Raw genomic sequence first — 13,834 nt, forward strand, 5'->3', positions numbered from 1 at the left:
TTTCTTTCTTCTAACTCTGAATATATTTAATGTTTTCATCTCCTACAAGTTTTTATTCTGATTTAAAAGGGAATAGTGCTTTAAATCTTTCCATTTAAACTGTGGGCTATTGCAGTAATTTGTTTGGCTTTTTTTCCCCCATGTCAGTGGATCATGTCTTTATAAACATTTTTAGTAAAAATAAAAATGACTTAATAATGAGAACTTAGTTTAGTAAAACATCTGTCAAGACAGCAGGAAAACGGTTTCTTGCTGTTTTTATAGCTACCATATGTATTGATGTATAAGCGCAGATGTCTAGATTTTGCTATTTATTTTAATAAAGCTACTTTTGTTTTTACTTAGTCATTATCTTTTGTTTAAATATGTCAAGTCTTAGAAGAAACTGTTCTCTCAATATAAACGGCCAGTCCTCATTAACACTGATGAGAATGGCTGTTGGAGTTTTGAGGAAGAGTGTAGGGAATAGCAAATGTTCTAATAATTATGCTGGTGTTTCAGAGGAACACACTACTCATAATCATTATGAGATCAGACCATGTCATATTCATGTATGTAAATGAGAATATTTATAGAGATTTGACTTTTCTAAGTATTAAAGAGCTGGAGTTTTGAATCAGCAGAAATCAATACTTAGCCATAGTAGGGGCCAGTAAATATTTATTAAATCAATTGAAAAACATTTATATGTTTTCAACTCAGTATTCCTTCTGAAGGCTTGGGAGACGCCTATAAGTACCCTAATAAGCCACTCATTAAATATTCAGTAAACATTTACTGAGCATATATTATTTAAGGCCATAGAATCAAAGCAAACACCATTCTGAGTCCTGTCCTGCGTGAGTCCATTTCTCTTCTTGCCTCCCTCCTTTTGTTCCTTTAGCAGACATTAGACATTATGCTTAGCAAACTGTGAGGGTCTCATCAGCACCGTCCCCACCCTGCTGGTACTGCAGAGCTCCAGTATTATGCAGAGAAAGGAAACTTCTCGTCCTGGAGGTACTGAATCATTGCTGACATTCTGCTGCTGCTGGGGATGCAGGGAGAATAAGACACAAGTCCTGCCCTCACAGAGCTCAGTTTAGGAGGAGAGGTACACAAATATGGTAACAAAGATACTACAGTTGAGTTTGATAAACGTGATGATGGAAGAGCGTGCGTGTGTGTGTAAATTCCAGTGCATCATGAGCCATTAGATCTTGGGCAAGTTACTTTTTTTCCCCAGCATCCACTCCCATGGGCAGGTTACTTAATTTCAGTTTTTTCATCTATAAAATGAGACTAGTAATAATATATACTATTGAGTTGTCATGATGATTAAATGAGCTAAATGGCATTCAGAATACTTACTAGCTCAGTGACTGGTTCATAATAAATGCTCAATAAATGTTAGTTATTACTTATGTTTAACATTCAGTGATTTCTCTTTTTTTCCCCTTGGGAGCGTTAAGGAAACAATCAGAGATAAAGAGCCACATGTCTCATGTCTGAAATATGAAGTGAGTAGAGAGGGAGAGAATTGCAAGCAGAGTGAACACTGTGTGCTAAGGCGTGGATGCATGAGGAGTTTTCAGCAGTTCACGTGCTGGAAAGTGGTAGCTGACTTATCTTGAAACAGCTGTCAGAGAGGGAGAAGCGAAGATCAGATGAGAAAGAACATAGTACACCAAGCTAAGGATTTGGGGCTTTTTTTCGTATGTGTTATGGAAAGTTAATTAAAGGGTTTTCAAAGTCAGGGACGAGGTCAGATTTACATTTGAGCAAAGTTGCTCTAATAGCAGTGTGGGAAATAGGATGCCAGGTGGTTATTTCAGGCAAGAAGCCACGTGAGAGGATACTTGCCATAGTACAGATGAGAGAAACTGAGAGGCTGAACCAGGGCAGCGAGAAGGGGAAGCAGACCGTGGAAGCTGAATTCAAGGACATTTTGAAAGTATAAATGACAGGACATAATGAGGAGGAGAGTTAAGATGAACCTCCAGCCCTGACTTAGGCATTTAGATGGTTGTCGGTCTCCTTTCTGCTGTTCCTGTTTCGTTCATAGCACTGTTACAGGACTTTCTGTAGCTTGTCCCCTCTCCGTTCCTCTGTACCAAGGGAAGTGAATTATCCAGCAACCACTGGTCCTGGAGCAGGAGGAACTCGAGTTGAGGGGTAACTCAATTCCTTTTCTCCTTTCTTCTCTGCTGAACCCATGGTAGGAGGTGATGGGGAGGAGGCCTATCTGCTGTCCATCTCTGCTGTCTGTCCAAATCTTGAGGTGGGGAAGGGGCTAATAAACAGTGTACTTTCTTTCTGTTCAGAATAAGAATCAGCAGAAGGTAGAAGCTTTTTGACAAAAGCTGTTCAAGCAGTAAAGTGCGCTTTAACGCAGGAGCCGGCGTCGACTTGGTTGCTGTGTCTTCTCTGAGACGGCGCCCCTGAGAGAAGGTCGGAATCTGGACACAGACGCGCTGCTTCCCCAGCACCTCCCACCACGGGTCAGCAGAGAAGAAGGGAGAAAAGGAATCAAATTAGCTCTCACCTCCTCCCGGACCAATGGTTGCTGGATAATCCAGTCTCTTGGTACAGAGGAGTAGAGGCTGGGACAGGAGGCAGGAAGTTCTGTAGCAGCGCTACGAACAAAATAATGACAGAAAGAAGACTGGATTTGGGGTGTGGGAGAGGCAGGAAGGAGGACGTCGTGAATTGAGTCTGAGATCTAGTCTTCGGGGGGACATAGAGATGATCACTTCAGACTGCTTCTTAGATCATATCTGTACTTTTAAATCGGAATGACAAGGGTGTTGGCAGAGCTCAAGCCACCGGATAGGCATTACAATTAAGAAATCTGTAAGGCACAACCAGAATCCTTCTAGTGAACAGAGTTGTCCATCTAGGCCTTAAGCAAGACCAGAGGCCGTTTGTCAAAGATGCTGAGAGGGTTTCTTAATGAGCCAAAGGTTGGACTATGACCTGTAAGGTCCTTTCTAACTTTGTCTATTACTGAAGATGCTAAACAAATAATCAATGAAATTATAATATCCTGATAATATTTTATAGCATAAAAATCCATAGCTGCAGTTATACTTCATTTTAAATTAATGGCATACCTGCATGGACGTCATTTGAAGAATATATTCTTCAGATAAAAATGAGATTTGAACTTTATCTGAGCTAAAAGTTTATGGGAAAATAGAATATATCACTGATAGCAATTAAACCTTAATTATTTCTGGATTTGAGTTTACTTTTCTTTTGTTTTTCAGTATAAGCCATGTAGAAATGAATGTTATGATGCATTTTATGTATGGAGGAACTTTGGACTTTCCAGACAAAGCTAATGTTGGGTATGTATCATTTTTTAATGATTTTAAATATAAAAGTATTAATATTTTGTGGCTTCTGCTTTGCTGAGCTATGTCTCAAAGTGTCAATGAAGTAGAAGCTTCACTTTTATTGTCTATTTTGCCGTATCTTGTGTACATTTTGGGAATATCTAAAAACAGTAAGTCACCTTTTAAGGACTAAGTTTCCTTTAGAGGAAAGAATGATCTAGATACTCACAGTGAAAAGATTAAGGAAAGTCTTTATTATACTCCAATTATGTTAGAAAAACCTCATACTTGTTTTGGGAAATAAATAACAGGTTTTTATAAGATAAAATTAATTGAACTTTAATGAACTTTTGAACAATTTTTTTACTACTGTATTTTTAAATTTTAGGGTGTCAAAAGAGAAAGACAAAAACGTAAACTTAACTTGAGAATGCAGACACAGTAAAAACTAAGAGTGAAGCGATTCCGGGGCGCCCTGCTGTGAACGCCGCCCCGGCCGCGCGGCCCTGCGGACAGCGAGCACGCCCCTCGCTCGTCTGGTTTTCTGGACGTTCTCCTCTTTTATTGCTGCTCTAACATCAGACAAATGAAGGCTCCTCTTTTAATTTGAAATATTCATTAGTTCCTTTAGTTACAGAGTGAATAAATAAGATTTTGGGGAGAAAGTCTTATGAGTCACAGGAAGTAACTACTGAATTTTTGCCCCTGGAAAGCTCTATGAATTTTATCATGGTATTAAGGCTTGTAGGGCCCTGAGCACCTAAAGTACGTGTGGGTGCTCAGGAATACTTGCCAGTTGGAAGAAGCGACGGAAACCCTCTGAGTTATTGGAAGTCATCTCCGGTCTTACGGACATTTGTAGGCGTTTTCAATGTGATAAACTTCAATTAACTCCCCTCCCCCCAAATTCTTATTACTCGTATTTGTTGTGAAGAAGCAATAACTTTTATAGCCCAGAAGCCGTTTCCTGGGCTTCGCTGTGCACGTACTGAGACCGCGAGGGGAACAGATTGAAGCGTCTCCGGACACACTTCTTGTCATTCTCCACTCATCAAATCAAGTGGCAGCGCTTTCAATTCTTGATCTGTGTCCTTTTAATAATCCGTAAAGAGTATCTGTTATGTAGGGTAGGAAGTTAGAATTCAAATAATTAAGATTATTCTTTTTTCTAAACAAACTATATGTTATCAAGAAATTGCTGTGTATTATGCTGTGGTTTTTACATTGAAGAATTAACAGTGCATCTATTTTTATTTTAGTCAGATACTCAGTATGGCTGATATGTATGGACTAGAAGGATTAAAAGAAGTAGCAATCTATATTTTAAGAAGAGATTACTGTAATTTCTTTCAGAAGGTAATTATTGAGTCTCAGAAATCTTTTACCCAGTGCTTAAAGTCATCCATTATTACCTACTATATTTTTATCTCTGTTAGTATTGTCATTTTAACTAATGGGAACTCTAGTTGAGAAATAACTCTTAGGATATGCTTGCAGAAAACAGAAATTAATTCAGATCATTTTAAGTAAAATAAAGTTGAGGGTGGGGTTTGTTGAAAGGATATGGAAATACCCTGTATAATTCAAAGGTGGTGTCTACAGCTGGGAGTCAGGGTTTGGGACTAAGAGGAAGGAAGATGGGAACCGGGGTGACCTGCTGCGTTTACCAGAGGGCTGTGCGGCAGCACGCCAGCTCTTCCCCCTAAAGGACACCCCGCTTCCTGCCGCTCTCCTTACAGCGTGCACTTGGGGTGGCGCACAGCTTTCTTCTCCTCCTCTCCCCAGGTGCTATGTGAATACTGACTTTTTAATTTTAGTTTATGCAAATGGAAATTTATTGTCTAAAGAAAGGTACTATACTATGCATTTCAAAGCCGTTTTGTACATTACTCTTAAATTCTCCATTGCTTTAATTTACTCTGTGACTATAGGTTATTTTTAATTTTATTATTTATGTTTTTCTACATTTTCTAAATTTTCTACAATGATCATGTATTACTTTTGTGATCAACAAAAAACAAATCTAAAAAGAATTGTCTATATCAGTATTCCCCTCTTATCGGCTACTTGACGCAACAGTATGCATGTGTAACTTGTAACTAGGTAAGGTTAATAATTTTAATAACATTAAATGTAGATGTTTGTGTTGGACAGGACTTTTCCTGCCTCTCTGTAAGCTGTAGCTGAGGAATCACCCTGTGTGCTAAAACAGTCGTGAACTGGCTCTACCACCTCTTCAAGATTTATTGAGAAATAGTTGAACTTCCCAGCTACCTTTAATCAATCATTCATTCCAGCCTCTATAAGAAAGGGAACCAGAAGAAGGAGCCCAGTCTGTGGTGTCCTCAGCTGTGTGGAAAATGAAAGATTCTGGTGAAAGACTTTTCCTTCTCTTTCGTCATCTTCCCAGCTAAGTCAAAGTGAGGAGGGAGATCCAATCCTGTCTCAAATAAAGGTTAAAGATAGGGCTGTCTGCAGTGAAGAGAGAATGTCTTCTCTTCCCCCAGATGGACATCTGTCACAGCTCTATGACCAGCCCACTCTGGAACTTCTATCAGAGAAGGGAAGGTACTAAGACATTGCTTGGAAGAGCCCGGAATGCGTCTCAGGAACCAGTGAGAATACACTCGAATGTGGAGATTTTAAAGGGAGGCGGAGGCTTGCGGGAGAAGCCAGGACCAGCCTGCTGACTCGGGACAGTAGTTACTGTCACATGTAGAAAAAATAACAGAGTCTATCCATCTCAGTTACACACAGCACCCAGGGAAGGGAACGGACCTCACGATTCCCTGAAGATTAGAAGAAACTGATGCGGGGTCAGATGACACTGTGTCCCACACAGGAATGCACTGAGCATCATGGACCCTAGAAGGCTCTTTATCCACTGAGAGGCCAGGGTGAAGCTCAGTCTGTCCCTTAATAAGCCGTCACAGTAGCAAAGGCCACCAACATCTGATTTAGAGCAGTCAGAGACAGCTTCCCACTACATGCTGGTCACTGGTTAGTTGCATAAGGTGACCAGAGCCATCCACAGCCCTTTCCCCTGGGTGATACCCACAGAAGAGGAGCAGAGGCTGTGCTCCACTCTCCACTCCAGATCTCCCCAGCTCTAGGAGTGGTCAGCAATGGTGAGGAAAAGATTTACATCAGGTATGAGATAGGTGTCTAGTTAGTACTACACTGAATTTCCATACCAGAAGCAACCTGAAGGTACTGGAGTTTGCCCATAATCATTAAACGATTGGGGAAAGGGGGGAATTTGACACAGCATAGTTGACAGCACTAATTGAGGAAAAAAGCTTTATGTTAATATCGCCTTTAAACTGAGACTCCTCGGTAAATCAGTCACAGCAGACATTTAAAAATAATCTCTTTTGTGAGAAGGGGCCAAGATGGCGGAGTAGAAGGACGCTCGTAGCTCACTCTCTCCCACAAATACACCAAAACTCACATCCACGGACCCACCCAGGCATCCAGAGCACCTGCTGAACTCCAACAGAACATCACCATTTTCAAAAGACAAAGATGCCATGAATCTGGTTTTACAGGGGCACCATGACCATGACAGTAGCAAAGGCCACCAACACGTGGACAGCTGCAAGAACAAAGAATTCTTACACCAAGAAGTTTGCAACAACCAACCACACCCCCTCCCCCTTTTTAATATAAAAGGAGCCTGAATTCTGACTTGAGTAGGATGGTTCTCCAAGACATAGTCTGCTATCTTCTCAGTCTGCCATCTTCTCAGTTTGCCAGCTTTCTGAATAAAGTTGTTATTCCTTGCCCCAACAACAACAACAACAAAAAATAATCTCTTTTGTGGATTGTCTCTGAAACATTGCTGCTGCTTTTAGTGTGTTCATGAGTATACATCGGTTATGGACAACTTCTTATTCTTTACTTTCAATAACCAACAGGCACATGAAACAAAGCTCAATATCATCATTAGAGAAATGCAAATCAAAACTACAATGAGGTATCACCTCACACCGGTCAGAATGGCCATCATTCAAAAATCCACAAATGACAAATGCTGGAGAGGCTGTGGAGAAAGGGGAACCCTCCTACACTGCTGGTGGGAATGCAGTTTGGTGCAGCCACTATGGAAAACAATATGGAGATTCCTCAAAAGACTAGGAATAAACTTACCATATGACCCAGGAATCCCACTCCTGGGCTTGTATCCAGAAGGAACCCTACTTGAGGATGACACCTGCACCCCAGGTGTTCATAGCAGCACTATTTACAATAGCCAAAACTTGGAAACAGCCTAAATGTCCATCAACAGGTGACTGGATAAAGAAGAAGTGGTATATTTATACAATGGAATACTACTCAACCATAAAAACTGACAACATAATGCCATATGCAGCAACATGGATGCTCCTGGAGGATGTCATTCTAAGTGAAGTAAGCCAGAAAAAGAAAGACAGATACCATATGAGATTGCTCATATGTGGAATCTAAAAAACAAAAACAAAAACAAACAAACAAACAAAAACAAAGCATAAATACAGGACAGAAATAGACTCATAGACAGAGAACACAGACTTGTGGTTGCTGGGGGGTGGAGAGTGGGAAGGGATAGACTGGGATTTCAAAATTGTAGAATAGATAAACAAGATTATACTGTATAGCACAGGGAAATATACACAAAATGTTAATGATAACTCACAGAGAAAAAAATGTGACAATGAGTGTGTATATGTCCATGAATGACTGAAAAATTGTGCTGAACACGAATTTGACACAACATTGTAAAATGATTATAAATCAATAAAAAATGTTAAAAAAATACAAAAGGCATATTTGTTGCCATTAAAACAACAGAAGATGAAATTTCTTTTTAATTATCAATACTGCATTTTGTTGAAAACTTTTCTCACTATATTTTAACATAGTCTCTATTACTGTGGTAGCAGATATTTGAGAGCAGTTTTGGTTTTTATTGCCCTGATTTTAAGTTTTTTGCTTTACATAATTTAACAATGTATATTTTTATAAATATATTTTTAAACGTGTAATTTTTAACTTGTGGATCTCAGTTACGCAGTTTCTCGGCAGTGACCTGAGGACAGTAAGTCTGTAACAGCGCGCTCTGCAGTAACGTACCTTTGGGTTAATGTGATGGTAGCTGGCCCGGAACTCCTGGCAAGCTAGCTTCAGTCATTTCATTAACTTCACAATCTTGCCTTTTACACAGTTAAAATATTACAACTTCATCTAGGATTATAGTGGGCTTTACATTGTGCTTTTTGCCACTGATTTAATAATATATTTTAGGTAATGATTTACATAAATGTCTTCCCAAATTTTACAAGCAGGTTTTGAAAATGATTAAAGGTCAGTCATCCTATTACATAAACATTTAGGAAGTCTGCATTTCCTTATAAACACACTTCTCGGAAAGCTAGGAATCCCTTTAAGCCCTGGGTCAGTAAACTTCCTCTGTAAAGGCTCGGCAGCAACGTTAGACTCTGCGGGCGTGCGGCCTGTTGACGCCCGCGCGGCGTCGCCGCTGCAAAGCGGCCGCGGCTGTGCACGGGGTGCGCGCGGTGTCCGGTAAAGCTTTGCTCGCACAGACGGTGAGCTGGCCTTGGTCCGCAAGCTGGTTTGCCCGCCTTTGCTTTACGCAGCAGATTATTTTGCATTTTAATATTTTTTGTGGGAGTTATTCTTACGTTACACATCAAGTAGGGGCTTTGTGTGCTGTCGGCTGGACATGCCTCCGTAGAACGAGACTGCTGTGCTGCCTCACTTCTGTGCTCACGGTTACGATTTTTCATGCTTCTCGGTGCTCTTAGGTTGTCAACACCAGTTGTCTCTTCCCTCACACTAGTCTGATCTTGCCTGAAGTGCGTTAGAAAACCAACTTACTTACCCTAGTAGAATTGTCACTGCATAATTGATACAATGATAGCCACTTCTGATTTGGGGACAGCTTAGCATACCTCCGGTTACCTCAGAGGGAGTAACTAAGTTGTTGATATGCAAAACAGGATATTTATGTTCAGTTTCCTAAATACTGTGTAACACCTTTAGGAGAAGGGTATTAGAAAGTCAAATTAATAGCAATTCAGAATTTAAAAATTTAGGAACTGAGAATACATGGCACAAGCAGTATGTAGCACATATGGAGGCTTAACACCAAGAGCAGGGAGCTGTTTTTCACTACTTGTATCTACACTTTATTTATTTATTGTTTTAGTTCAGTACTTCCGTATATGTGCTTTTAAAAAAATATTTTTACATAATGATGATCTAATTAAATGCTGTGGTTTTTATCTGAGGATAAAAAAAAAAAATAGTAGGGCCTCCCATTGCATGTGCTCTTAGAGTTACACTCATACTTTAGGAAGCAGATTAGGCCATATGGTTGTATTGCAATGTGCCATGCTAGGAATCACTATACCACTTTTACTCTAGACCATATTTAAGCTAAAAGAAATTAGAATAAAAATTGTTTGCGTTTTGGCAGCTAAAAGAGCTCAAATGCTATTCTGTGAAACTAAAGGTTATCAGAGATACTTGATTTTAAAAGAATAACAGACTTTTGAATTACATTGTGTATTCTGCAGTTTAGATATATAAATCAGATCATTTTTATGAACCAAATACTTTTAACCTCTGTAAGCCAAAAAAGAATAAATGTAGTGTTTTCTATCAATTTTAGCCTGTTCCCAGAAGGTTGGCATCTGTACTAGAATGCCTGATTATTGCTCATTCAGTTGGAGTGGAAAGTCTTTTTGCTGACTGCATGAAGTAAGTGCTCTGAAGTAGTGCTCATACCATTAATTTAGTGATTTTGTTCTTCCATTCTCCTATTTTCTGGGAAATTTTAGACTTGGCCTATTTTCTTGGGCACAGTGTAAGAAGCTTAATGCTTAACTAGTTGCAGCAACTGAGGAGAAGTATTGATTTAGATATTGCTCTAGATGCTTGGGTCAATTTTATTTTAGCTGAACCTTGGTTACTTACGTTCAAATCTATGTACATAATCCAAAGTGGATTTAAAATATGTGTTTACAGAAGAGAGATAGTTAAGTCCGTTATAGCACTCACAAAATTAACTGTTAGGGTTAGTCAAAACATATATATGTAAAACTTACATCATTGAAAACCAAAGTGTTACTGAATATTTTAACGAAAAATACTTTTATTTCTCTAACTTGGGGTAATTTGATTTTTAACAGGTGGATTGTAAAGCATTTTGCAAGATTTTGGTCTGAGAGAAGCTTTGCAAGTGTACCTCCTGAGATTCAGAAAAGTTGTCTTAATATGTTGATTCAGTCCTTAGTAAGTATAATCTGAATATCCTTGTTTGTGTTTGTCATCAAAAAGTTTATTAAATTTATATAGATACTTTCAGTGTTTTAAATACAAATGTAGAATTATATTATGGAAGCAAGATGAGGGAACCAATTCCAGATAACCCAGAACCAATTTGGAGAACCTGTTTTTAAGACTCTGTTCCTCTGTACCAAATACATTGTCAGAATTCAGAGAAGCAGAACCACTGTATATATTGGTTCATGAACAAAAGGGGTATGGTACCAGGGATGGAGGTTATGCATTGGCTCAGTAACGTGGACCTCCACTCACTAAGGTGGATTTGAGCACAACACAGACTATGGCACCATTCCCTGAGAGGACCAGCCATCTACCTGGTTGCAGGTTCATTACGTTGGACCACTTCATCATGGAAAAGGCAATGCTTTGTTCTCAGTGGAATAGACAGTTGCTCTGGATATGGATTTGCCTTCCTTACTCCCAGTGTTTCTGGTAAAACTGCTATCCATGGACTTACTGCCTTTTCCACCATCCTAGTATTCCACACAGCATCACTTCCGACTAAAGAACTCACTTCACAGCAACTGCAGTATGTCAGTGGGCCCATGCTAATGGCTGTCGCCTGTCTTACCCCGTTCCCTGTCATCCAGAAGCAGCTGCCTTGACAGAATGAAGGATTGATCTTGTGAAGACTCAGTTACAGTGCCACTAGGTCTAGTGCCTCAAGGGCACATTACAACACCGTAATAGCAAAAACTGGAAACAATGTGAACATTTACAGGTAGAGGACTGGTTGTATGGGGTGGAAGAGAGCAGGGAGGAGGAGTGAGCAGAAGAGAGAAAGGTGTGAGGAAAGTTAGGATTTGTAATTACTTGAACTATTTCAGAACATGATTAAATACTCTGTTTCAAAAACAAGTGCTTTGTTTAAGCCCTTTTTAAAAAGCAGATTTTGAAGAGTTTGTAAAGGTAGGAAAAGTAAAACAAAAACAGGAGCAGGGATAGTCCAGGGTGAACCTGAGGTCACACGCATTGTGCTGTCAGTCCTGAGGCCTAAAGGCAACTGGGGGCCTGTTTGATTTGCACAATGTCCTAAGTACTAAATAGTGTGAGTCAGAGTGTTTATTCAATACATGGTGTTAGGACAACAACCAGGAAGCTGCTGGAAAAAAGTTAAGTTGGATCTATACATCACATCCTGGCACGCCAGTATATATTCCAAACGGATCAAAGATTTGTAAGTAAGGAAAATGAAACCATTAAAATACTACAATATGACTATAAGTCAGTAAAAAATACACTAAACCCTGGGAGAATTATTTTGTAACCTGATCAGGGGAGTGGGGATACAAAATTCAGAAGCCATAAAAGAATTTGGTTACATAAAAAATGCAATATTTCTATATAGTAGAAACTACCGTAAGCAAAGTCAAAAGACAAGTGACACTTCATACCATACTCTTGTTCTAAATTTTGTAGTATAAAGAGTTCCTACAAGTTGATTTTTAAAAAACAGCTAAACATAGGATACGATTAGATAGTTCACAGAGAAAAATACAGATGCCTCTTAATTTGATGTACAAATCCTCAACTTCATTTATTTAAGAGAAATGGATATTGAAATTAATGTCAAACCATTTTCTACATTTTACTATTTAAAAAAAGGGGAATTTGTACTATGTTAACAAGGATGTAGAGAGTAAATACTCCTGTTCATTCCTGGGAAGAGTATAAATTAGCACAACTTTTGCTGTGGCTCTCAGTTTTCAAACGTTTTTTGACTGTGACCCAGAGCACGTTCTTTACATTATAACTCAGGACACTCACATGTAGAACGGAAAGAAGCTTCAAAAAGAATACTTCCCATTATTACACATGGTATTCTGGTATTTTCTATTTTTCTCTTTTATATCTTTTGGTGGTGGTTGTTTTCTAGGGCTGATTATAAGCCACTAAATATATTTCTGTAGGTTGCTAGGGGAGAAAACTAGCAGTTTGGACAACAGTGCTCCGTTGAGTACACACTGGCAATGTTTTGGATTCTCCTGGTGCCTCACCTCATACCCTCTTGGTCCACGTGTGTCCTCCAGCCATTGCTGCAGCACCCGGCTGCACACGAGTGTAACCTGAGCGCGTTCTCCCTCGGCCACATCACACGTTATTCTCACTTTCTGTCCCGAGGCCTCACTGCTACTCCACACAGGGTACCTACAGCTGCGCAAACCTGAAAGTAGAAGGGAATTAACATCTCAGAGGACATACCTTGACTAATGAAGAGATGGGAACCCATAGTTAAACGTTTCTCTGATCTGTCCCTTGGGTGAATAATTCAAAGTGTGTTCTCTGTGGCTCTTCAGAGGGTCCCCAGCAAGACGGATCCCTGGTTGCCTACAATAGGAAATGCCATACTCAAACTTTAATGTATATCCAGAACACTTCGAGATCGTGGTTAAATGTCAGTTCTCATTCAGTAAAGTCGGGGGCGGAGCCTGAGATTCTACCTTTCTAACAAGCTCTAGGTGATGATGCTGCAGATCACGTTTTGAGGAACAAGGAGCTAGAAAACATACCTTTCCCTCTGCCCTGTCTCGCTCTCCCAGTGCCTCAGATGCTCTTGGGATCACTAGCATACAAACCTATTTCTCAGGCTCGGTTACATGCAGAACCCAGGATAAGACAAGCAGCATTGACCCAGCAATTCTATTTCTAGGGATTTATCCTGTAGATACGTTCACATATGTGTGAAATGATGTTATCCACAAGGTCGTTCACTGCAGCACTGTAACAGCAGAAACTGGAAACAGTGTAAACGCGTACAAGTAGGACTTACGATATGTCCATATTATGAACTGGTACATAGCTATTAAAACAGTAACAGGCTCTTTATATTCTGGTGAGAAAAATACTCAAAATGTATGCTAAGTATAAAGGGCAGCGTACAGAGCACTGTGCGTATTAGTGCCTCCATCTCAGTAAGATTAGGGGAAAGTTACATTTTTTGTTTGTGTATGCATAAAGTAACTAGAAAAATACAGAAAATAAATAATATTGATTGGAAAAAGGGAAAACTAAGTGGCTTGGGACAAGAAGGAGCAGGAGACTTCGTAGTAATGCCTTTTATATAGTTTTGAAGTTTGAATTCTGTGCTATGTTAACTATTGAATTTAAAACTTTGTGGGTTTGGTCTAGAAGTGTATTACATTTTCTTTCTTCTTTGAACCTCAGGC

At 39.6% G+C, this 13,834-nt stretch overlaps 1 protein-coding gene across 7 annotated transcripts in view; it reads left to right on the forward strand.

Moving 5' to 3' along the window:
* BTBD8 (BTB domain containing 8) overlaps positions 1–13,834 on the forward strand; it is a 74,392-nt gene that overhangs the window by 40,404 nt on the left and 20,154 nt on the right. For 4 of the 7 annotated variants that reach the window (XM_031457586.2, XM_064488709.1, XM_031457587.2 and 1 more), the window contains 4 exons: positions 3,249–3,329; positions 4,577–4,673; positions 9,991–10,079; positions 10,511–10,613. In XM_031457586.2, coding sequence (XP_031313446.2) covers positions 3,249–3,329; positions 4,577–4,673; positions 9,991–10,079; positions 10,511–10,613 — 370 coding nt within the window. Of the gene's footprint in view, positions 1–2,333; positions 2,481–3,248; positions 3,330–4,576; positions 4,674–9,990; positions 10,080–10,510; positions 10,614–13,834 lie in introns of those variants that run through there. The other 3 variants (XM_031457589.2, XM_031457590.2, XM_031457591.2) reach the window with 3 other exon arrangements.

The sequence above is a fragment of the Camelus dromedarius genome, chromosome 9 (assembly GCF_036321535.1).
Source record: "Camelus dromedarius isolate mCamDro1 chromosome 9, mCamDro1.pat, whole genome shotgun sequence".
Taxonomy (NCBI): domain Eukaryota; kingdom Metazoa; phylum Chordata; class Mammalia; order Artiodactyla; family Camelidae; genus Camelus; species Camelus dromedarius.